This window comes from Buteo buteo, chromosome 26 (genome assembly GCF_964188355.1).
Source record: "Buteo buteo chromosome 26, bButBut1.hap1.1, whole genome shotgun sequence".
Taxonomy (NCBI): domain Eukaryota; kingdom Metazoa; phylum Chordata; class Aves; order Accipitriformes; family Accipitridae; genus Buteo; species Buteo buteo.
In genome coordinates, this window is record NC_134196.1 from 180,260 (window position 1) to 206,982 (window position 26,723).

A 26,723-nucleotide genomic window follows, 5' to 3' on the forward strand; every position below is an offset into this window, starting at 1 on the left:
CTTTATGAAGTCAGTCAAAACTCTTGGTGGAAGAGGTAGTTTTGTCTCACCTCACTGTGTCATCCCAATGAAACTTCTTTCTGGGTCCCACAACCCTCTTTCCAGGTTTCTCATCATCATCTTCCTCTGATCCATTTTTCTCTCGTTCATCTTCCGCTTGCAACCTACAGTTGGAACAATAGTTTTCTTTATAGGTATACAATACAGACAAAATGTTTCCTTGATAAAGAAGTGTTATTTTAGGTGTTAGAGGAAAAAAAAAAAAGGACCTATCTTCAGATTCTCATTATACCCTTCCTGAAAGGGTAAACAGTTCATCTTCCTCTCCCCACTGCTTCAGGGACCTCAGAGACAAGTGAAAAGGACACACTGTATGGAGGCTATCAAGGATGCTGGCTATAAGCTTCATGTAGTGCTTCTACTAGGAAATAACAGGATGCTTATCAATCTATTAACTATGAGGGAACAAGGACAAAATATGTCAAGATCCTGAACACACCATCCCCCTCCATTAATCCAGCATTTTAAGAATCTCCAGTATCCTTCTCACAGTTTATAATTTCTTTCTCTCAAGACTATTTCATTCAGGTAACAGAACTTCTTTCTAGAGTCAGATGATAGCGTCACTTACACAAAACTACTTTGTACAGTTCAAAACTTACAGACACCTGTAAGCTGGAGCTGAGTACTTTGCTGAGCTCAGGGAATGAACATGGAGATGGACTTCCAGCTGGACTCTAGAACCAGCATGCACAGACTCCAGAAATACCTACTTGGCATTCTTGGCTTGATTGCGGGCCTGACAGTCCTCTTGATACTTGCATAACTGTTCAGGCATGACGTTACTGACAGCCAGTTTCAGCTTTTGCAGTGGTTCTCTCAAGCGGTCATCCTGTGAAAAGATAAACACCAAAGCAGTCCCATTAGATTCAATGTAAAGAGTGTTTCAGATCGCTTCACAAAAATTATTTCCCGCTCACTCCTGAGGCAATATTCGCAGTACGAACTATTGACTGCAACAGCCATTTCCTACATGGCACTTGAATCCTGTTAGGTGCAACAGCATTATAGAAATGCACATACTTGAAATTCTTCATACAACTCATGTAAGTGTTGAGACCAGAAATGATGAAAGACAGTCACAAGGAAACGTATCATGAATATCCCAAAACATTATGGCATGATCTCATTAAATAATGCTTTTTAATCAAAATAGGGAAGGGAAGAAAACCTGAGGGAAAAAGCAAGATGACTTGACCGATAAGTATCTCAACACTGGCAAATAAATATCCAATTAACCAAGTCTCCTAGAACTCTGTGGTATAAGAACATTCTAGGTAATGAACAAAATATATGTATTAGATTATGTGAGTATTAGATTATTATCATATATAATTTATGTACCGCAAAGGTAAGGACTATGTATTTGGAACTGTCTCCAAACATTAAGAACTTCAAACATTCAAGTAATATCCTATATACATCCCTACATGTTTTAAATACTCTTCCTACATCTTCTGACTTTACATTCTTAATCGTAACTGCTTATTGAGAAGAACTAGAATACTATGTGCTATCATGTCCTATGCTTAGAAATAACATGCGATTCTGTTTGCCGCCTTAGCAAGTTCTGAGGTCTCTGCATTCATGATCCTCAGATCCTCTGCAAGATTTAGTCCTGTATTTCATCTAAAGAATTGGGTCAGGATACTTCAGATCACAGATAACTTTTTTCTTCAATAGGAAAATATATTCTTTAAGAGAAATGCAACTGCAAATGACATATAAAGTATTTGTAAGACCTAGCCACAAAGGCAAATTCACAAAAACAGTACAGGCTGGGTCATCTATTACCCGTCTAGCCTTTCTTTTTTCTTGACACAAAGGTGAATGCAATAGTAATTTTTTTTTTTAGCCTGTCATAACCATTATTATTGTGGTTTTCTATTTCTGCTACTTTGATATGTACCCTGTACCCAGCATTCAAGATGAAAGCGCTTCATTCCCAAATAAATGGTCTGAAATACTTAATATACTTCTTCCTAAAGTAGTGACAATAGCAGGTACACAGAAAAAAAGCTTTTAAGCTGATCTAGCAACTGATCCAAAACCTTTGCTTTACTGGAGACATGTCGCTGTTGCTCTAGTCTCCTGCATTCTGTCCTCATCACTACTACACAACTGACTCATGCTAGAGCTAATCTCCCTATCATTACCTGGACATTGAGGTGTAACTTCTTCAGACGCTTTATCAGTGTGTCCTTATTGCATGGGACAAAAGCCTCAAGGTGAGAGTACACTCCATTGCGGATGGCAGGATTTATCTCCTGTAACTGTAGTTCAATACTGACAAACAAACAAGAGACAGTCAACCAGTGAGGCACCCCAAGATGAAGATGACAACTGAACAAAAACCTAAGGAAGCTTTGTATGCATAACATATTCTAGCTATGCATACTAAAGATAGCAGCTTGGGACATTTTCAGATAAACTTTTGTAAAAAAGGAGGAAGTCTTAATCAATGGCAAGAAACCATTCATATACACACTTCTCCACCAATGTTGAACACTGTTGTTCAAATTTCGTTTACTCCTACCATTGCACATCAATCTCGATACAATTTCGACTGCTACAGTCTTCTGGAGATTACTTTTTGTTTCTTAGAATACAAACATAGAACCTTTTATATATCGAACGCTTGAAGGACTACAGATTAAAAAGAGCTAGCATTTTCCTTCATGAAAGCTGAAGGTGGTTTGAGTTACAAAAGTGGGCGACAGGAAGAAATAATGGCAGTTTTGTTTAAATTTACACATGAAGTCAAGGACATAGGGCACTACAAAACACATTACACTGGATAAAGACAGAGAGTCATGACAGGAATTGTATTCATGTATAAATCTCTTTAGCTAATAACTAGCTTAGACTGATCTACCTTCATTGACTTTTAAGGGCTTTGTTGGAACAACCTCAATAATATTTCCTCTTCTGTACTTTTCCTTTCACCCCCTTTCCAAAAAAGGAAGGTTGTACAGATAAGCACTTACTCCAGCAGAATATTATTCATGTCTTGTGTGAAAAACTTCTTCCTGCCTTCTTCATCAAACATCTTGGCGGCCTGAAAATACAGCAATAAAGAGTATCCAAGTTCATAGAGCATTTTGTCACAACAACCTTTGTATCTTTACTTTTACACCTGTATCACATTCTTATTTTCCAGAGAACAGCGTTACTTGGAAAAAAATAAACAAAACTAAACTATACTCAGCTGTTTAGAAAAAAGGTGAGATTGTTATTATTATTCTCAAATAAAAACACCTTGCTCTAGGGCAAACAACCATTCTATTTAGAATCTGCCTGGATCACTATGTTAACACATCTTTTCAATAACCATGAAGAAAATGGTAGAGGTGTTTTATTATCTCACCACCAACAACATTCCACTACCGCTGTTTGTTTTAAATAGGAATATTGCTTGACAAGTCAAGCAGGCAAGAGCATCAACACATTTCTACTCTCAGTCTATGAAATGCTCCTCTTCTACGTGCTTCACCCAGTTACAACTTCCCAGCCTTCTTAGATCTATCTTAATCCTTCAGTGCGATTTCTACAAAGGGATTATGTATGCTAGAGGAATACCTCATCGCTCTTTTCTGGTGCTGTCCAGCATTCTCACCATCTTTAGACTATATCTCTTTAATATCTTTGTCTGGTCTATCTTCCTAAATCTGTTTGGGGTGGGTGTGGGTGGATGGAAAAAAACCAACCAACCAAACAAAAAAACCCAGCCTTATTCCTATACATACTTCCTTTTATTAGAAGTTTTTGCTGATCTCACAGGAGTTCCCATGCAGAATCCCTTTATCTTTGTTCTTATCACCTAGATTCTTATTTTCACAAACAGTGACAGCTTGCAGGAGAAAGCCAATTCCCTGCACCATTCTACAAAAATCAGTAAGATCTTCTCTCTATTGTTCATCCACTGCAGATTTCTAGAAGTCGAGAGAAAAAAAACCCAAAACTCTTCCAGAGGCTTAATGTCATGTTATATTCTGCCACTGGACCAGACAGCGACTCTCTAAAGGGGCTGGAAAAGGATATACATGCAGAAAAGTATGCAAGTGTGGTATCATTATAGTGACTGACAAACATTAGAAGCAGCCAACATGCTACGAGGCTGAATATTCAAATAAATTAAAAATCTCTAATTCTACCTTTAAAAAAAAATTTTAGTGACTTATAACAACATAGAATCATTGACTGGTATGGGCTGGAAGGGACCTTAAAGTTCATCTAGTTCCAACCCGCCTGCCATGGGCAGGTACACCTTCCACTAGACCAGGTTGCTCAAATGCAACTGTTAACTTGATAAAATTCCTTTATTACTATGAAATACTTAGTGGTTTTGCTCTTTGTAACTGACCCATTTAAGTTTGAAAAAGAAGTATTTTCTGGAATTGTGACCTCTACGCTGCACAGGAAAACAGGAGTCTGATACTCTATGAGAAACCGTAAGGTAGCCCATTGTCTGAATGCTTTACCGCTTCAGTCATGAACATTGATACCAGAGTTTCAGTTCCTGTAAGGACTGCATTCTGCTCACCACTTTCTACCATAAATTCAGCTGCTGAGAGGATGGTACTAGCTGTTTAAGAATACTGAAGCATTTGTCCTGCTAAAAAATTAGAAAGGTTATAGATGTTTCCCAGTGACAGGATACCGAAAAGTCATGTTCAGAAGTCTTAAATCCAGTATCTTTAAGCATTATTAACACAAGGATTATCACCATCTTCTGGTTTATATAAAATGGAAGGAAAGATATGCTGTGACATTTTGGTCCCAGGTAGACCTTAAAAGGCGATTTCAGCATTATACTATCATACTGGACAGCGTTGCTGGCTTTTAAGAGAGCAACATTGGCAGATTCAAAACCTGTATCGCTATCACTGAATTGTGGTGGGGTTTTTTTTCTCCCCACAGACAGTATCTTGACAGTTACCTTCACAACAGAAAAAAGGCATTTTATTACTTTCCTGCTTGTGTACAATGTTGTCTTCTGTCATGGTAGTTCAGAATTGCCCACTTAGGGAACTAGAAGACATTAATCTACAAAAGGAAGTCAGGAAGCTGTTATTGTATTTAGTCAGTGGCTTTCTAAATTTTTATTTTTTTTTTAAATCTAGATATATCATACTCCATACACGGAACATAGGCTTTTTCCTACAGCTTTATAAACTTCTTAGCTTTCTTCGCACAAAGAGCACTGAAGTGTGAGTCTGCTAAGTATTTGGCAAGACCCATGTGGGTTTTTTCCTGCTTTTTGTAAGATGCTTTCCTCCACTGATAACATGCCTGTTGATTGCCATTTGCAGAAGGTCAGGAAGTTGCAATCTTTATGTCAACACAGAGTCTAGTTTTTCCCCAAGTCTATGGGTAGACTTGCTCTGCTCAGCCAGCACCAAACTTCCAGAAGACATTATCAAAAGCAGAAGAGTTACGTTTTCCAAGAGCCACTAAATTAAAGCTTTCTTCCAGCTGGGTGGGGCTTGTTATACAGTGAAGCAGCATGAATCTGGGGCAGGCCACTAACACTTCCTGACTTTTGGCCTAATTCAGTTCTTCTGCAGTTTTGCTAGAAGCTTATTGTTGATTCACAGCAAAATTAACCTGAAAATTCAAAGGTAGACAAAATAATCTTTCTCACTTTAGTAGGTATTAACCCCTTAGCTGTATTTAGCTTGGTACATTTAAAAATAACTAAGAACACTAGAAAACATTTACATACTGGTAAGATGAGCATTATGTTTTATCATAACTCTAACCTGTAGCAAAGCAAGCTCTGCTACTAAATTATTTTTTTCCAAAAAGGTAGTAACTCAAACTGCTTTTTCAAAACTTACTCTGAGTAAGGAAAAGCTGCACTTTATTCTGAGTAAGGAAAAGCTTTAATATCAGAATATGGACAATCAAATAACAAATTTATTCTCAACTTCAGATAACATCTACAACTGAAACAAGGATCATGTAATACCTTAATAGCTCTGATCCCTTTCAATGAGCTATTGGGATGTTTGTAATCTGTGGATTTAATACTTTTCATTAATATTTTTGATGAGTTTGGACTCCATTGTAACCTTCCAAACCAAAATATTCAGTTCTGTGGGGGTTTGTTGTTTTTCTGTAGGTGGGTGGCATGTTTTGTGGTTGGATTTTTTTTGTTGTTCCCGTTTTTTTTTTTAAACTGCCAAGTTAGCATTTATGTTACAAAGCCAAAAATTCAAGACATTGATTTGTAAGCTGCAGTCATATTTCAGGTTTCCTCCTCCAAAGTAAGAAAACACCCATCCATTTCAACAACTAATAATTCAAGTTAAAGTAACACTAATATTTCCCTTATGGAAAAAACCCAAACAAACATTACAAGTAATTGTACACAGAAGATTTAGAAAACCTTGTCTCCACTGTGAAACAAACACTGCTTTAACAACTGACCTGCATCATCCCTGTGCCCATTTTCATCTGAATATAAATACAGCCATTAAGATTGACATTAAGATCAACTCTACATTTTTTAGAGTTTTAGAGCCAGCAATTCAAGGATGACAGCTTAGGCCCTAATTATTCTTCCTCATTCTCTCAGATTCTTGAATGCAATTGCTTACCAGTCAATTCATACTTACTGTTCGAAGGTCTCCAATGCGCTTTTCAAGTAGCATAGGCAGACCTTCTGGGAGGGCAGGCACCTGCTTGGGTGTCATGACCTGAGAGGTGTAGGTTGCTTGAGTGACATTTCCATTTTCTCCTGACAGCTCAGATACCGGGCTGCCATCAGAAGTGCCATCAAGCAACTTGTCAAAGTCAATGTCTCCCAGCATCTCCAGGGCACTTTCAGCTTCTTGCAGGAGCTCAGGTTCATTTGTGCTACCAAAAATGGAGAGGACAGGATCATTGATCCTAAGATTCAAGTCAGAGATATCGTTTCCTGCACTGAGAGAGGAGGAAGGAATTTTACTAGGGGTAGAGGTTGCAACAGTCACTGGAGGTTTTGGACTAGATTCCTTCTTCCTCATGGCTTCCTTCTCCTTTTGAAATTTACGGATCATGGCAGCCAGAGAGAGTGAGTCTTTATACAATTTCTTCTTCTTCTTTTCAGACTTGTGTGAATTTAAGGCCATTACTCTGTAGAGGAAAGAAATCTTTCATTAGAATGTATGTGATTTTTGAGGCCCTAGTAACCTTTAACAAAAATCTGGGAGTTTAGTACAACTAAAAAATTATCAGGTGGAAGAAGCAAGTACTTTGTGCTTCCAACTTCAGACTATTGTATCGACTACCATAAACCTTTGCTGGTCATGTGATTTCATGCTCTCCAACTGATTTGTTTTGCTAAGTTTTGTACACATTAATGTAAAGGTTATTTACTTCCAATTTCTCAATTTAATTATGGAGAAGTTGGCACAGTTGTCCAACTCACAGCTGATCTATGCTACTAAAATATGTAAAATTGCCTCTCAAGACTCATGAATAGTAGCAGGTTGCTTTAAGTTTAGGCACACCACGTGTGTTAAAAAAATTCTCCTCATTGCTAAGAGTTTTGACATGCAGGCTCAACATCTATATGTTACTTAAACTCCACATTTTCCACCAATTCATCACCTTGATGAAAAATACTATCAATAAATTTTCAATACCAACTTGAATATTCATAAGACAACTTTCACTCAATGACAGTCTTCTAGAAGCCAATTAAAAAACCCCACCACCTTAATCCTTCCATGCTAGCCTCAGAACTCAGGAAAGCACACACAAAGTTAGTAAGAAACATGTAGAGTGATTAAGCTATGTTTATAGTTTTCCAGATTAGAAACTAAGGGATAGGAAGAAAATTATTTTTCATTAGAAGATGTAATTCTTAGTGCTATATAAGACTTTGGGTAGTAATGCTTTTCATAGACTCAAAATTTCTTTTCTGTAATTTGTCTTTGGTTTATTATTCCTTGTTCAAAATTGGGGGGACAAAAAAATTAGCTTGTAGGACTTACTTATGCAAAACCCCCACAGAATCTCCAAAACCAAAATCTATTCCATATTAATTATAGTTTAAAAATACAATATTCTAAACAGCTGTGATAATCTTGCTACAGCACGTGACCTTGAAAGCAAACTTCATATACAATTCAGGAGTTCATCTAAAGAAACAAACCTACCCCAACTGCTTAGGAACTTTCATTTTCCGAGGCTTCTTCTCCTTTTCTGTCCCTTCATCTTTCCGCTTGCGCTTCTTCATTCCACGATCTTCACTTTCTTTTAACTTTGCTATCTAGAAAAGAGATCAAAAAAAGGACGATGGTTCTTCCCTCCTAAAGGACTTTTACAGCAAGAAACATTTAGTTTTCCTTACACTTTCCAATTCAGAGCCAGGAAAATACCTCAATGTGCACAAAGGCAAACAGTACCACTGGATTCCTAGCAGCAATTGCAGTTACTGACAAGTCTTAATCTTTAATCATTTTTAAAACAGTTACTGAATTCAGAGTTTTCAATAAGAAAAATACTTTAAGGAACCTGCAGACTGATGCCCAGCCAGTATGAGCAATGGTCACCTTAGAAGACTGAATCCCTCCACGTTCTTCTTCTGCTACCACAGTTTCATTGCCGAGTATGAAGTTACATCATATGGAGTATCTTTTTGGCCAATTCAGATCAGCTGTCTCCCCTCCCAAGCTCTTGCTAATCCCTAGCTTACCTGCTGGTGCAGGGTAGGGAAAAAGAAACCCTTCACACTGTGCAAAAATTACTCAGCAAAAGAAAACTTTGGTGTGTTATCAACATTATTTTAGTCACAAATCCAAATCACAGCACCACAAGAGGTGCTATAAAGAAAGTTAACTCCATCCCAGTCAGATCCAATACTAGAACCTTAAAATTATGTTAAATTTAAAGAATTGTAGAGCAGGAAAGGACATCAGAAAGCAGGAAGTTCTTGGAATGGCATGGAACTCATGAATATCATATGCAAATGTGTTCACATTGATCATAACCTGCCAAAGTACATAGAACAGCAAGCTGTTTGGGAAAGACTGTACATATACTTTTTATTATAGCTATTCTTAGCGCTGAGTTTATTTTAACAGATGTTTTGTTTAAGTATTATTCTAAATATTAGGAAAAATTTTAAATTATGCAAGCTTTGTGCAAAATCATAAAAGCAGTGTTGGAAAATTTTCCCTATCTCATAAAATAAAATTCCTCTAAAATTACAGAATCAACTGCCACTTCAAGATGGATGGACACAACTTGTTAGCTTGCCTAAACAGATAGTTAGTCTTACAAGACTGGACAGCCTGTGGACATCCCGAATTATTTCCAGAATGCTAGTACCTAACCCCCAAACCAGAAAATGCAGTAAAATAGCACTGTGCATCATTCTGCTTTCAGCCTCTTCATCTGTGCCATTCTAAGCGTATCAAGTATTTACCAGTGTCCGCCTAGCTGTAAGTTCCGTATAAAAAGCATAATTAAAATCACTCACTTTAGGTGGCCTATGCTTTTTGTCTTCTGCAAAGTCTTCATCCTCTGAGTCAGATGCCTGGCGGAACTGCAGTGTACCAGTGTTGATATAAAAGCCTCCGTATTTGGTTGTCAGGGATGCAGGAACCAATTCATCATACTAGGCAGGAAAAAAAGATGAGTTTATCAGCATTTCTTAATATAATGAGTATGTTTTTCATTTACCAGTCCCTATACATGAAAAATTATATACAAGTTCACAGCACATCTTACTAGAATAGAAACAGGATAGTTCACAGCACATCTTACTAGAATAGAAACAGGATAGTAATGCTACTGAAAACTTACTGGCCAAGGCACAGAATATTAATATCATAGAATAACCTTTCTGCTTTCAAAACAATGCCCTTTTTGGGGAAGAAAAGACAGGATTACAGCATTAAAAGTACTGAAGCTTTCTGAGGATGGGGACAGACGCATTCCCCTCCCGAGGAGGGAAAGGCGGGGGGGGGCGGGGGCGGGGAAGGCCAAACTGTTTTAAAATTTTTTTTCCCCAATAATTTTTCTCTGAGAGCATGTTACATTATGGTAGATGTTAAATCTCAAGATCCATAAAGCATATGAAGAATGATATACCACCTGCCTATGAGCAACTTCACTTGACTGGTCAATGGTGTTTTTTGTCCAGGAAGTAGGCAGGCACATAATGAATTACTTGTTTTCATCTGCAACAGCCTTACGGGCATACCAGCAACATCACTGACTGAAAACAAATTTTGTACAAAAAAAACCCCAACCCTGCCTCTATTGATTATAAGTTTTAAGCTTCATACTTCTGTTGAATACCCTTCAATGTTATGAGACAAAGTGCGGTTCAAATTACCTTCTGTTAGTCATATGCTTTTACCACAGGCCCATTAAGTTATCTTTAAGTGATAGCTACAGTTATTTCCAGAACCTATTTCTTCCATATTTTCAAAAAAGATGACAGTCTGAACAATCACTATATTGCAGTGGAAGAAGTCTATATCAGAATTTTACGGAACTGGATGTTATATCCAGGAAATAGGACTGAAGATAGTAGAGACTTCTTTGTAAATTAAGCGTAAAAAAACCTTTTCAGATTATATGCTTGGTTTCATTGACTGCCACAGTTTTCATTAATACCCACCTCCACAGTGCACTTGACATGTTCAGATGTTCCAACACATGCTACATTTAGTACCAACTCTAACCACAGTGCCCTGCTCAAAAACCTACTTCTCTTACAAAGTTCTCTGAAATTTTCTTTTGTTAAAAATGCTATCCCAGACACGACAAACTTAGCCACAGTATCTGTTAGCTTATTTACCATTTTAGGTGTTGAATATGACATTGCCTTTTACACAAATGCCACAATGCCAGGACTTGTTTTGTTGAAAGTCAGATGTATTCTCACTCTGTTTAGACAGTTTTAAAACCACAAAAGGTTTCCAACTCTTATACACACTTCATTTTGAAAAGCACTTAATATTTATGAAGAAATTTCCAAGTTAGAATTACTAAGCTGTATCTCAAAAATATTGAAATCCAAAGACATAGGAGAAGTGGTCAATATTAAGTATAGTGGAAGACAATACTAGTTCTATTGTTTCATGACCAGCAGCCTCCTCAGAATGAATACTCCTGAAGTATTACCAGAAAACTGTTAATCACTAGGAAATATCTTGTTAATAAACTCTCAAAAAGGCTGAGAGGATGAATAGATTCATTCTGGCTCTATACATAAGTATCAGCAAAGCAAGCCATGGAAGTGTTTGCAAGAGAACTGAGGGAGTATTGCCTTGACAATGCAGTTATCACTACACAGAAGCACAATGTTGTACTGAACTACTCTGAATTCGAACTACCACTCTTAGTTTTCAAATACTGAAAATTCTAAGGTGGTGCACTTAATGAGCAACAAATACCATTATGGAAGCTATAGTCTGTCTGGAAGCATAAAAACAGAATGCCTGAGACACAGACCTGCCAACAAAGATAAGGAGGAAGCATTTACAGGACCTAGAAAGCGTTAGAAAAGTACCAGAAAGACACAGTAACAGCACAATCAATTTTTGCCTTTCTTCTGAAAGAAAGGGTAGGATTTTGACACACCTCAGAGGTATGCACTCTGGCAGAGGAAAAAGTCAATTCTGAGTTACAGCTGCAAGCAATAAATGTTTGGTAGCACAGCCAAACAATTAAGAATTAAGATACTTGACAAGGAAACAATGTGTTATTTTGAAGTTTGAACCAGCAGGCCTTCCACTGCATGTCTGTTAAGACAGAATTCAACAGGGTGAATAAATTAATAGGCAGTTTTAAGAGCCACAACATTAACTGAAGACTTGAGATCACCTACATGAAGGGAACACACAATAGTGCAAAGTGGAGTGTCAGCTACCAGCTTATTTCTATTCCCCTGCATGCCATGCAAAATATACTAAAGATAAAATGGTTTAAGAACCAAGAAGTCTGGGCTACCGAAAGCATTAAGACAAGAAGAGTCATCCAGAAGAAGACAAGAAGAGTTATCCAGAAGAGGAAAACAGTAAATGTATACTTCAACAAGGAAGCTGGTGAAAGAGCGTGAACTGGAGACCTATGTGGATTTGATCTAAATAAGTAGTTAGAAATTTCTAGGAGTCATCACCTTTTATCTTCCTGGAATGGAAGGCTTAACAAACAGTACAGTAAGACAGGAAGGGAAAGGAGAAATGGTGACAGGATCTATGAAATACCCTAAGATCATACAAGAGATAGCACAAGAAAGCAGGAGAATCTAGTAATTGGACAAAATGAAAGCAGACTGCCTTAGTTGTGGACTTGTCATTCATTTTAAGAGACCAGGACGATCGCACAAAGTAGGAGGTGCAAAGTAAACGTGAGAGTGGAGACTGGGTAAGAATTTCAGAGAAATTGATGTTTTTCCACAGCTCTCAGAACCAGCTTCATTACATACAAGGAAAATGAAAGGGAAAGAAAATAAATTATCCACAGTGCTTAATAGACAGAGCAGGCATCTCCCTTTTGAGCTGACAGGGTGTGAACTGAATTGGTGAGGTTGGGGCAGAACAGGATCAAAACAGAAGAACACAGTAGTTGCCAAGTTTGAAGGAGAAAGCACACGGTCAAAGCTGCGGCCATTATCATAAGAAGTGAAGAACGAGTAAAGGGAAACACAGTAAAGACTTGGCTACAGAGCAGTAAAGGAAGTCCTGGAAAACACACACAAGAAAAAGTAAGGATTAAAGACAGTCCACAAGCGAGGAAGGCATGAATCACAGCAGATTATTAGAATCATCAACGTGCTATGTGGCACAACTCCATAGGAACAAGGCAAACAGGTACTCCCTCCTTTGAGGTAAGCTTACTATTTTCTAGTGCCCTAATCGAACAGAAAATTTGAATATGATTGTATAAGATATTGGCAACAGCTAGATTAAACTTAATTTTAAAGTTTCTTCAGGACGCTCAGTGAAAGGGAACATGGTTCTTGCAACTTCTAAATCTTCTGATTAATTTTTTTCAAGACCTTTGCTTTGCACTAGCTTTTTCTGCATATGAAATCACAGAAATGATCCTATTAAGGCAAATAGTTTAAGCCCTTTGTTCTGCTCTTCCTTATACATTCCAAGACTGAGAATTAAAATTCTGAGACCTACGAACAGACCAGACTTCATATATAATTGACTCCTGTGAACACAGATTTGTCCCATAAAAGATAATGGAATCATTCTGCAGATAACAAAATAAGACCGATATATTGTCTGATCATCTAAAAGCAGATCAGTATGTAAGTTATTTTAAACTACTATCCTTGAGCTACATTACTATGCTTCTAGTGCCATTAATCTAATTAAATGTTTAGGTGTGAAAGATAATTTAGTTGGGTTTTTTTTTTAAGTTAACCAGTTTCAACTTCATTATTTTACCAAGAAAAACAGTGAAATTTTATGTATTATACCAATTTAGTTCTGAAATCCAGACCCACAGTACATAGCAGTATCTTATATTAATATTGTCTACTCTTGTGTTCAGGTATTTATTTTGACCATGATCCTCCTCATTCAGCTCCATTCCAGACAACAACCTATACTATAAAATTACACATGTGAAAAGGCTTTTTAACACTCCTGTATTAAGTCCTGGAAATGAGATTTCCTGCAAACATATCCAAGTGTTTTAAGAAATGTAGCCTGTACGTTTTTTGTTGTGAAACTGCTGTTATTTAAATAAAAGATAAGAAGGGATCATTTTTGTTCCTTGTGCAGTTTATTTTTGAGATGGCTCTAACCAGCTTGGGGGAGCTGTTTATTTTTGATCATCATTAGCCCACTGAATCAAGTCAAGCTACTGAAGTTATGTCTAATATGGTTGCTTCAGCCAAATGGACTGAATAGTTCACTACATACTTCAAGATACTTCAAACATAGTTAATCTCTATGCTTCTGAAAGACACAAAGAACTGAAATGCACTCTTTAGCTTTGCTATCCTTTAAGGATAAGTCTTCAAACAAAAAAAACAGAACTATCTTTCCAAAAAATAGCATAATAGAATATACAATGAAATCCTGAACAACATTAAGGGGTAACAATACATTGCTTTTCTAATCCAAGACTACATCAAAGAGCAAGCAGAAAGAGCTCTCCCATGGTAAAGAAGGTTCCTCTTCCAAAATGCATAGAAAAGTTGCTTTGGTGGGGTGGTTTTTTTTTTAATCCTGGGGCAAAGGACAGCTGGCAAAGCACAAGAGAAAAAAGCGTAACAGACTATTAAATAATGATATAATACCTGGCTCAGGCTAGTCTACACTAGGATAGGATAGTCTCCTAGGAGAATCCTAGTGTAGTAGTCAGGATATTACAATCCATCAGCCTACCAGAGCACCTTGAGAGAAGTACCAGTATCTGTATATTGCCCTGTTTTGTTCTCACAACCACCACCTTTTAAACCCTTCCACCAGTCACCAGAGTCAAGCTATTAGCTTAAGTGACCTTCAGTGCAATGAGATGACATTCTTACTGCCTTGAAAATATTTCAGCCCGAGTTATAAGATGTATGGCCACTCATATGACCACCTTTATTTGTTCAACTCTATTGTTTCAGAGATTGAGCTCTGACCCACAATGAAAATATAGTTCAGTGTTTTTATTACAAACAAATATGCAATGTATTACTTAACATCTCCAGGCTTCATGTTACAGAATTACTAGAATATTCTGTAGAAAAAAGTTAGGCTTTCCTTTTCCAAGAGCAGACTTACCATATATGGCACTTAAGACAAATGGTCTTGTCAAAGATCTGTTATTTTGGCATGTTATAAACACCCCTTTATATTACATTAACAATCATATTGTTTGTGTATTTTTTTGAAAACACTTAAGTTCCTTGTGCTGCTTCAATAAATTCATCTACTCATGAAGAATTGTTGATCCTAGGGCAGGACCTACCCCTCTAGCAGCTCAGATTACTCTGAAAAGTGATTTTGTGCTCTTCAAAAAATTAAATTTAGCAAAAAGAAGTTGCTACACCTACTATCATTATTAGTACTTAATTATTTTATTTCTTACTCGTACATTCTTGATGTACACAAATTTAAACAACAGTACTACAAAGGCCAGATAGAAATCTCACTTTTTTTCCAGTACCTATGCATATGCTGAATTTTCAGTTTCCCAGTTGTCTCACTGAGGTGATTAAATACACGAGCAGTCCTAACCTAGCTGGTTGAAACCTAGGCCAGAATACAGAATTAAAAAAAAAAAAATTAAGAAATTACTTATTCCTTCCTAAAAAAGGATATGATATCTTACAGAAGGAGCAAGAGAACATTACTGTTGCAAACATCAGACTTGTTCTGCAAATTCAACTACCTTTGTCCCTCTAGCCATAACAGTTCTTGTACTAGAGGACTGCTGGGTACATAGTTTAAACATGTCTGTTCGGCATTAAGCAGACAGTATCTGCTTTATTTGTTTGGTACTCCACCACTTTACACCTTTATTTATCTTGCGGTGAGGAGGAATACAAAGCAAAGAATCTCCTAACCAAAATTTGCCCTTGTATTCACTCAAATGCATATGACACATCAGGTGCCAACTGGCAGATCTACCCTGAAGACACCCGGGAAGCATGCATGCAAGACATCTTTTATTAAAGGTGACCTAGTGCACTCAGCTAAGTGAGCACTATTCCCCAACCACGGAACTTCCAAGACTGGGCAAAGTGACAATGAACAAGGAAGGTGGACCAGTAATATAAAGACACAAATCCATAGCCAATGAAGCAGCTAGTAAATGAATCTCTTAAAAAAACAAAAAAAAGAGGGAGCACTTTAATGCACCCTCATGTATTCAGTGTGGATGAGGTTTGTGATAGAGGTCTACAAAGGCAGCTTTTTCCACATGAAAAACGCAATGATAAAATTATCTCTCAATCCATTGTGAAAGTATGTTTAATAACAGATCCTACGTAGCATTTTTCTGTATATGCATCTAACATTGGCAGGTTGATAGGGTTTTTTTGTGTTTGGTTTGTTGGTTTTTTTAAAGATGTTTATCTTTCTCAAGCAACAACACTGCCACCCTCCATAGCTATGCATAAAACAAGTTCTTTTGAGTAGGAAAGATGAGAACAAGTTGGCCTAAAACAATATCTGGCCCAGAACCCCACAAAAAAGTTAAACATTACCATCAGCCCACCAAGCTCTGCCATTCCCCAAGCAGATACCATTCTCAGTGGGAAAAAGCATCTCAGATATTCAAGAGTCTTGAGCAAGCTGCTCTTACTGGCAATCCATCAGCTTCAAGTTTTAGATCACAACAGCAGGAACTCTTGAGGGGAACGCAGGGTGTGAGAAGACAGTATTAAATCTATCACACCTTTAATAAACCTGGAGATTACAAGATGAAGTAAACCAAATTTATCCTGAGAATGTGTGAAAACTGTATATCATGACACAGCATTTTTGCAAATATTAAGCCCTTAAATTATGGAAAGTATCCTAGGGAACCCACATAGAAAGGCCTACTCTTTTACCAATGTGCTTGGAATTACTAAAATCAACATACAATCCTTGAAAGGCTGTGTTTTAAGAGGATCTGAGCTCTTGAGGCAAGATGTAGCTAAAGAAAAAAAGGTTTTCGTTTAATTTGAATTATCTGTTTTGGAGAAACTTTCCCCATATGAGAAACCATTGGTAGGCTAGTTTTCTCTACCCAGCAGCACAGGACTCTTACACCAGTGTTTGGAAGGCTGCTGTGGAACCATGAATATAGTAGACTGGGTTAAATACTGACATAGGGCTCCGGGTGTCTGAAGTACTGAACTGCATGCTTCCCATTGCTCTTGGCATTCATGTTTTGCTTCAGTTTCTGTCAGCGTGACTACCTGGTATCGCTGCTTTGAAAGACAGCTTGCACTGCTTACAGATTTCTAGGTGGAATTGTTCTTCCTCTGCATTCATCGACACATTCACCGACCCAACATGGGGAAGGTGCTAGCTGGTCTTTGTTTTAGATGTGCAAGTCTTACTACCTCTAAGTATGAGAAAATTGCATACTTTTTCACTAAGCACCATGTATTACTTCAGATCCCTGTTCTATATCACATAGCAGAAAGCACTGTATTCCCCCGGAATCTCTATCTATATGAAGCTTACATTGTCAGGAAGGTATTCAACCAACCAAATATTCAGGGGTCATCACAAGAGCAAGTAGTCCAGCCAAACCAGGCTGATATGCACATGTATGCATGCCGGAAAAATAGAGGGGAAGCAGAAATCTACAGGAATACCATTCCACGAAGAATGTAGTTCTGGGCAGTTTACACTATAGCAAAACCTATTGTCAACATCAAAGCAGTAGAAACACTGAGGAGGGACAGCTTTCTTTGCAGGTTATGAACATTTTGTGTATTACTACCATAGAGGTCTGTTAAGATAAGCAAAGATTAGGACTTGCCATCAGACTAACCGCTACATAGTGGTTAGAAACAATAGTAAGATGGTCTTGATTTACATATTTTTTTTCTGGAATGAAGAGTTCACAACCCACTGACTACAGTCAAAATGCTCAACCCAGAAATATCTGCTGTATAGACTGAAGCATGGATTTCCCACTTGCCTGCAATTGCATTCAGAAAGGAAAAGCCACTTCTTCCAAACAGGACCAGCTAAAACTTTTCCAAGGAGGACAGTAAAAAAACTGAACAGCATAGGTACCAGATATATCCAAAGCAAACAGCAACCTGTAACTTATTCGGAGACAAGTCTGGAGGAAGATGGGAGGTAGGAATTGACTGTGTCTCTTTGGGTAATACGTACCCAAGAACCTTTCTCCGCTATTTTCCTTTAGTTGGCTTCATGCCCGAGTCCACTGAATTGCTCTTCAGGAGCCCTTACTTTTCTGTGTTCGGTAGTCACAAGGACTTTGATGATCTTAATGCAGCCATGCTGATAAAGTCTTTACCACACTGTAGGAAAGTACTGATCCTTTCCAGAGTAAACAATGAAAGCAAACCTGTAATAATCTCATGCGTGCTTTTCATTTTCACAGAAGGCAAACAATGGCAATCTAGCCTACTAAACAGCCCAAATTTTACCCTACTTCATCAGGGCAGGTACCAGTGCCCTCTGAGGAGTCTGACAGGAAAAATCTCTTTGCTTAGGAGAAGCTCCCATCTATCCAAGAACCTTCCTCCAGAAAAGCATGTCCTGTACCTGTCTGTACTCCAGCCCCATTAAAATCCACTACCTGAGAATCATGCCATTAGCACACTCCCTGCACTTGACCCTGATCCGGGCCCTCAAGAAAACAAGCAGAACAATTGCCTTCCTGGACCCCTGGAGGACACAAATGCTCTGTTACATATGCTATTTGTTATATATGCATCTATGTTACATCTACAAAATTGCTTAACTGGAAATGGATCCAAAGGAAGCAGAATTTCTTAACTTGATTACGATGCCTGCTAAAAACAGGCTTAGAGTTTTATTGGTTTGATTTCTTGATTAATATTTGATGGCATTACCTCAAAATCTGTTTTTAGAAGGAAAATCTCTCTAAAGCTATGGAATAAATCTGTTTCAGCGCCAAAGAGCTCAATATTTCTTCCACACCTGTGACAAGAAAAAGGACTAAAATTCTAAAAAAGCTTTCATTATTTTTTTTTTCTTCTGGGATACAGAGGGAGACAACAGGATGTCAATTCTGGAACAATTCAAGAAGCATTCATTTTTCAAGTGTTTGTGCCCAGGATATTATAGGTTTTTATGTGTAAGAAAGGATATCTTCCAAAAGGAAGTAAGTCCAGGCTGGGCCTGGCTCTAACATTTCTCAGGGTACACGGTGATTTAATAGCTGGCCACACAGAAGATGAGCAAGCCAGACATGTAGATTTTCTCTTTCCACTCCCTATTTGCATGTGAGATGGAATGAGAGGTTTTGTTGAACTTAACTCCTACATTACAGGACCCTTAAGCTCTGCAACAGCAACTTAGACTGCAGCTGGCACACAGTGCATTTTTTTTTCTTCTTTTCTGCATAGAAATGGGGATAAAAGCAAAACAGAGATGGCCTCTCACTAGTCTGTATTTGTAATGCAGACACAAGGCATAACGATTTGTTCGGAAGAGCAATCTTTAGAGAATACACCATTCTCCCCAATAGCTTCCACAGCTACCACATGATGCAACCATCTGGTCCTCTAACAACTGCCTTTTGTATGTTCTTGCAAGGAGTCTCGAAAGAGGTATCAGAAGCAAATGCTCCTGCAAATCTAAGGGATCTGCTGCTGGTAATAACAGCAGCACTGGAAGGAGGCACAGTGTGAGAAGTACTCCTACACCAGTGACTGTTCAACCCTGATAGACTCACATACATCTTTGATAGAGACCTGTACTACGAGTACTGAAAGTAATCCGAATCGCATATCAGATCTGTGATAGGTCACAATAAATCCAGAAAAAACAAGATACAACTTGGGTCCTGTATCATAAAGTTTCAAAACTGAGGATGATTAACTTAAGCAACAGTGAGAAACCAGATAAGCCTATAGGCTCAAGTGGTTTCTCAGCAGGAGTGAAGCACGTCTGTTCTTACTAAGCTGAAGATCAGAATCTGACCTTTGGAAAGGACATACCAAGGCACAGGCCCCAGTATTGTTCCAGCAGCGCAACCAGAAGTTGAGGGATAATGACAGGACAGCTTAATATTGGCAAGTTCAACAAAAATTTTAATCTAGGCTAAGAAAGGACAAATTAATACAAGCTACAATAAGCATCAACAGCAAACTCACTTTTCACCCAACTTGTTCACATGCCTTCAGACCTAGTTCAAAAACTAACAACACACAGATAAGCTCAGCCTGCTATCCACTGTGGTTAACAGCTGAACTTCTTTTGCTGAAGGTATCAGTTCTGCAACATGCCTTCTGTGCACCTCACACAGTTCTTAAGAGCAATATTCATTGCAACATCTATATGCTAGAACCTCACAGCTCAGTGTTCACAGAAGCTCTTTACAAAGTTTTATAATTTCCCAGATCTACTACCACATCACTTCTGTGGTTTTCTTACTCTTTTCTCACAACTCCTTTTCATCATCTTTCCTCTCCCACTCAAACTTTTAGCTCCCTCCTCTTCAGAGGAGCAGATCATTGCTGCTTTGTCTAGTGTTACTCAGCAGGAGGAAACTGAAGGCTGGCTAAAGTGTCAGGTGTTTTTTGTTGGGTTTTTTGTTCATTTTTACTTGACTACAAACAGCACACCTACTTCTTCCTGACATCTAATAAAGGAGAATTATAGGAGGTCTCCAAGTTTTTGTATTATCCACTCTCTTCCAAGCTTCTTCCTCATTTTCCTAATGTCACATATCACCTCTAAGATGTCTTCAAATGCCCGCTTATAAACCTCTTGATATCCCTGATACTACCTGCGCCTAACTAATGCCTTTTTCTTTTACCTTGAGATGTGCTTTCATTTCTGAAATACATTCAGACCAAGTAAGATGTAATATCCTGCTGTTTAACCAAGCTGTTTTATCTCAAATTTTTCAGACCTATTTGGTGAATATTTAGAATAACCATCCTATTCTTAGTGGTTGTTAAGAGCAGAATAGCTTCGTGATCTAATGCAGAAAATCTAACACCAGTAATCTTCTAACAATCCAGACAGCTAGTACAAGAAACTAAACAAAGCCAGTGTCATTTCAGTCCACAGTAAATGAAGGGCACAAATAAAAATAATTTAGTTTCTAAAGCTGGAAAATTATGGGATATAACAATAGCTTTCTTAATTCTTGCCATGCATAATGATACCTGAATAAGACTACAAATACAGTCATTCGTTGGATTCCCAAAGTAGCATGCCCTTTGGATCCCTACCAGTTATACATGGGCACAAAGTGTTTTCTCTTTATCAAAAAAATAAAACATTGTCTTATTTCTCCTTGCTGCTTTGATGAGGCTTACTTACCGCTTCAGAATTATCAATGAAAGGGTCCGTTTCATCATAACCATAACCTATATCAATTAGATCCTGCAGGCGATCCTTCCGATGTTTGTGGGGCTTTCCACCCTGAAAACAAAGCAAGCGTTATATCATTTGGGAAACAGGGAAGCAAGATATTAAAATCTGTAAAACATAAGGCATTGGAAGGATGGACACTCAGGGAATTAGCAGTTTTGCTTTCTTGGATGCTTCCTTGAAGATGGTCTAGATGACTAATAAAAACTTTCACAGGAATGAGCTCTGGCAAACGTGCTTTACCATAGCCTTACCAGAATCATCCCTGAAAGGTATTCACTAGCCAGCTGCTTTCTGCATGACCAAGATCTTCCTAACATTTCCTATTTAGAGATGTTTCACTGTCCTATGTTTTTAAAACACAGTGATAGGACTGTTAGTGATAGAAGGACTGGGATAATTTAGAAAGTGTTAAGTTTTCCAGTATGTTACAGAGTCGTTACAAAGGAAAATACCGATAGTCTAGCATTCAGTAAAGTGTTTCCCCATGGAAGGAGGACTGCTTCTCTACAGAAAAGAGAAGTCTAAATCAAAAGACCAAAATATTGATCTGGTACTTGCAGATATGCTGTCTGTGATTTTTCAAGAAGTTACAGCATTCATATGACATAACTGAAGGAAAACATATTAAGATAAAATCCTTTGAAATGCAAGAGCTGTCACCTCAGTTGATAGGACCGGGCACGAAATGGTTACTTGAGTAACTTAATGCCAGAAGCTGCATCATGGACTGTGGGCTCACTTACCTCCAGGAGACAGTAAACTTTATTTTAACCTGCAAGTACTTTTCTCATGTCAAAGTTTTATTTTTAAATCAAGTCAAGTAAAAACTGACACCCTGCTCAAACATCCAGGGAATCTAAACTTAGTTGTACAAATGGGAATCTGCTTAGGATAAGGCCTAGTTTTCCAACTCCCATATGTTGTCAAAATTGTCAATATAAAAGTCTTAAAAGATAAAATTCTCCAAAAGGCACCACCTTTACTAAAATTATAGCCAGTGTTCTTCGATGAATTTGAGAAGACTTGCTCCTGAAGCTTCTTTGCTTTGCTACTCTACTGTTCTAAGCATGTTTAGAATGAGTCTTTTCAATTGTGACATCCAAATATCACAACCCACTCGTTACTATGAGTAGAGCAGGCACTGTTCAAAGGTTTCATCCTTGCTCTTTATGAGAAGCTTAAGCATCCGAACACCTCCATTTTAACAATATTTTGCAAGAATTCAAGTTTGCAACTAAGTAAAGCATGCACTCTTGCAAACAAACAGAACTCTCTCAAGCATAATCAAATAAATAAATTCAATAGTTCTAGGAGAAAAACCTCGAAAGTGAGTTCTGGTTTTAATTCATGTTTCCAAGCTATATTCCAGGCCTCAGATTTCCAGGCTAAGTATTCCTAACTTTTCCTATCAGTCCTATCATCCCCTACAGCCACTCATTTGGTAAGTGTCTGAGTAACTGCATGTTCCCAAAACATGCAGTACTTTTTTTTCCCCTTTGAAAAAAAACCAACCAAACAAAAAAACAACTATTGGATGAGAGAAGAAAAAAAAAATCTTAGAGAATAAACATGGCACTTAAGAATTCTGTTTAAACTCCAGTGCAAAAGCTTGTGTAATTCCCATGATTCTGACTGAGGTGCTAGCAGGCTGTCTGAAGAATGCTACATAAACTATGCTTTATCTCTACTAATCTCACTAATGTGTAATGCAATCCACCTCTGTACCACATCTCCTGCTAAGCCCAAGTAACCATCAACATCCTTGTTTCAGAGTCCAAAATCCTTTTGCAGCAATGGCTATTCTATGATTTCAGTGTATGGGCATTAAAAAAAAAATTTAAAAATTCTCAATACATTCTGACTGTTTGTTATTCATAAAAACATAGTGCAAAGTTAATAACAAAAAAGAAGTCTCATAATAGCCGAATGAATAAAGGCAGGATTAAAATAGTAACCTGTATTCAGACATATGAAAAAATCTGAACCACTGTATGTAGTTAGAGAATTTCCTTCAGGCCTGGTTCTACCCAGTTTTGTTTAAGAAAGTGTGTTGAAAGTCCGTCCATATGATCAAGATGTTAAGGATACAAGACCGCAGCAGAAGAACTGAGGGGATTATCTGTATCAGTGTTTACTATGCAGCAGTTCAGGGAAGTTTCACCACTGAAGCTTTTCACCTTTCCCAAAAGAGTTCCTCCAACCTTTCTGTCCCAGAACATAAGCAGTCATACTTCAGCCAATTAAGATGTCTAGTTCCTGAGGCTGCAAATAGTATTCATGCAAGTATTCAGAAAACTCAAATATTAGTTCAACAAATTAACTGTGGCATGTAACCTAAGGTTTAAACAACCTTTGCCCAACAGGCAAAGGTGGCAAAACAGGTGGCAAATACAATGCCAGTTTTTAAAGAATCTTCCAAGGGCACAGCAGAGTCTATAAACCAGTAAACCTGATCTCTATATTGGGCAAGTTAATAGAAGTTTTAAAGAACAGAATCAGCAGGCACAAGAATACACATTCCAGGCAGGAAAGAATTTTCGTAGAAGGAAGCAGTACTTCAAATGCTTTAAAAAAAGGTCCAAAGATCTTCGAAGACAAGAAACTATCATGGGATAAGAGAGAAGGTCCATTCAAATTAATGTCTGGTTTAAGGCTAGGAAAGAAAGGGTAGAAATAAATATTTTATTTTGGCAAAGAAAGTAATCAGTGAAATCACCAAGGAATATGTATAAGTGAGCATAAGTCTTATGAGGAGTGGCTGAGGGAACTGGGTCTGTTCAGTCTCGAGAAAAGGAGGCTGAGGGGAGACCTTTTTGCTCTCTACAACTACCTGAAGGGGGGTTGTAGTGAGGTGGGTGCTGGTCTCTTCTGTCAGGTGGCTGGTGATAGGATGAGAGGAAATGGCCTCAAGTTACAGCAAGGGAGGTTTAGGTTGGATATTAGGAAAAATTTCTTTACTGAGAGGGTTGTCACACATTGCAATAGGCTGCCCAGGGAAGTGGTTGAGTCACCATCCCTGGAGGTATTGAAAAAGCGCATAGACAAGGCACTCCAGAACATGGTTTAGTGGGCATGGATGATGGTTGGACTTGATCTTGATGTTTTTTTTCAACCTAAATTATTCTAATTCATCTTCAGAAGCAACAGAGAGGGCTAACAGTTGTGGGGGCGGGGGAGCAGTGAGATGACAGAAATTACTTAAGATAGTAAAGAAAAAAAAAGACAACCGAAGAATCACTGAAAAACCTCACCGTTGCTCTGAACTTAGTATGATAAATCATCAATTGAATTCAGTATCAATAAAAGCAAGGTAATCCACACAAAAGAAGTACAACCCAAACAAGAAGAAAATACAGTGTGCTCCCAATTTGTTATGCTACTCAGGAAGCACTGGAGTTGTTACACACAGTTCTATGATGTTTGTTTAACAATCAAGAATGGTCGAAAAAGAAAAGAATTGGGACTTATGGAAAAAAGGAACAGAGAACAAAACCAGAAGTCATTGTTATATCACTGATAAATCAGGGCATCCTACCATTAATATCCTTTCATTTAAAAAAAGAAATTAGAACAAAAAAGGGAACAGTAAGCCAACAAAGGATGTTTAAAGGTAAAAAAACACTGCTTCCGTACAATAACAGAATGTTAAGACACTTCAGCTGGGGAATGAAAGGGCTGAATTTACATGATAGCATCAGAATCGCATGCAGCGTGCGGAAGAACAGGAAATATTTCACTGTTTCTTACAATACAGAAGCTATGGAGCGCCAAATGAACTCATCAGGTTTAAACACAAAGCGTATTTTCATACAACAGTCATCGTGGTACTCAGTGCCATGGAACACAAAAATTCAGTGAACTCAAAATGATCTGGCAAATTTATGGCAGAAAGCTGCACAAAGGGTAGTTAAACACACAGCCTTTGGCTTTGGGAGAAATTAAGCCACAGATTGCTAGACAGGCACAGTGAAGTAATATCAATGCACACTTACTCTGTTGTACTTTCAAGTATGAGATTCCACTAGTGTCAGGGGACTATGCTACCATCCATTAGATGGACCTTCGTTTTGATCCAACAAAAATTCTTGCATTATGCACAATATCATCCAAGATTCAATATCAGGTTTTTACAACACAGAGCGCCTGATTTTGTCTAGAGAATAACAGCAATCAAAAGAATGAAAATGGGAACCATTCAGAACGGATTTTTATGCTGGTGTTTAAAATGTGCAGCAATTGCAAAAAAATTCTGAATAATCAAGTAAACAAATGGTACACTAACTTTATGCATCTCGTTTTACAAAAATATATTAATACATAAGCTTTTTCTTAGTATCTGCAAGATATATCCAATACTGTATGGATTTGATTATGAGTAGAGGAATTTATCTGAAACAAAGTAAAAAGCCTTCAAGGAAGACTGTTCTTCACACATCACATTTTTCAGAAGTACTACCACACGTGCTATGATTAAAAAGATTGCTTGACTTTATTTTAAATGGATATAGATAAGTAATACCTAATTAGTTTAAGGAGGATATAGTACTTCCTGAAAATCTGAAAAAAAACTCTACTACTTTCTCATACAACAAGTGATTACTTTTACACTGAAGCACTGTTGAAGAGAAGAGAATGGGTATCTACTTCATGGGACCCCTGTTCTAGTTTAAGCTAAGGAGCGAACATCTCACCACAAGAATCAGAAGATGGCTGGATGTTGTCAGGAGAAGAGCAATTGTACCGGGTCAGCACACAGAGATGCAATTCCCCTGAGCATGGATGCTAAGTAGAGACTGACGGTTCTTGTATTGGAAGGGAGAAAGGACAGGGAGTATCTAACACAAGAAATATTAATCCCTCGCCACCCTCCATGCTTAGTGGCCCTAACCTAGTAAACTGTTCCTTATATAGAAGGCATAGCCCTTCCAGGAATTTTGTAGGGCTGAGGGGCATAACTTATGGCAGAGAATGAAAGAAAGGCAATAAATCAGAAGTGCAAATAGTAATCGAGATACAAGCACACCATGAATTTAAACTGTTGCAGAATGATAGTTTTTGCTACTTACTGCTTTCTAATAGTTAAAGTATCTATTTGCCCCTTTTTATGACTACTGAGCATTGAACTCTAGTCTTCCTAAGTCTAATAACACATTTTGTCCATAAATGTACATGTTTAGCTTTGATGTATGCATAAATGTATATGTAAAATTAGATTGCTTCCACTACCACTCCCTCCTACATATATTGCTTTACGTGTTCCATACCGACTTTCATCTGTTGTAGTTAAGCAACTTCATTCAGGACATTATAAAATCCTTAACTTGTATTATGGAAATGAGTCTTCTAGGAAAGTACAGTTGAAACATTTTTCTCTCATGTTCAAAAAATAATTTATCATTCAAATGAAAAGCAAACAATATTCTGGAACTGCCTTCTTAATTCACTGGGTATACTGGGTTCCGTCAATCCCTCCAAAAGGTGAAAATTTTTCTTTTCAGTTTAAGGGGTTTTTTTGTTAAGTATCACAGCTAACATGCCCTGAAATAGTAATTACTTCTACAGAATGCATGGACTGGGCACTCAAAGAAGTCTGCCTTTACCAGAAAAAAAAAAAAAAAAGCCAAATAAATCAGACAAGAAAGATTTTAATATGTATATTAA

General features: G+C 37.7%; 1 protein-coding gene across 1 annotated transcript in view; it reads right to left on the minus strand.

Moving 5' to 3' along the window:
* UBN2 (ubinuclein 2) overlaps positions 1-26,723 on the minus strand; it is a 57,623-nt gene that overhangs the window by 24,938 nt on the left and 5,962 nt on the right. Inside the window, exons 3-10 of the mRNA XM_075057766.1 lie at positions 21,009-21,110; positions 9,533-9,670; positions 8,208-8,320; positions 6,681-7,179; positions 3,048-3,118; positions 2,217-2,346; positions 774-892; positions 51-164 (exon numbers count right to left, since the gene is read on the minus strand). Coding sequence (XP_074913867.1) covers positions 51-164; positions 774-892; positions 2,217-2,346; positions 3,048-3,118; positions 6,681-7,179; positions 8,208-8,320; positions 9,533-9,670; positions 21,009-21,110 — 1,286 coding nt within the window. The remainder of the gene's footprint in view (positions 1-50; positions 165-773; positions 893-2,216; positions 2,347-3,047; positions 3,119-6,680; positions 7,180-8,207; positions 8,321-9,532; positions 9,671-21,008; positions 21,111-26,723) is intronic.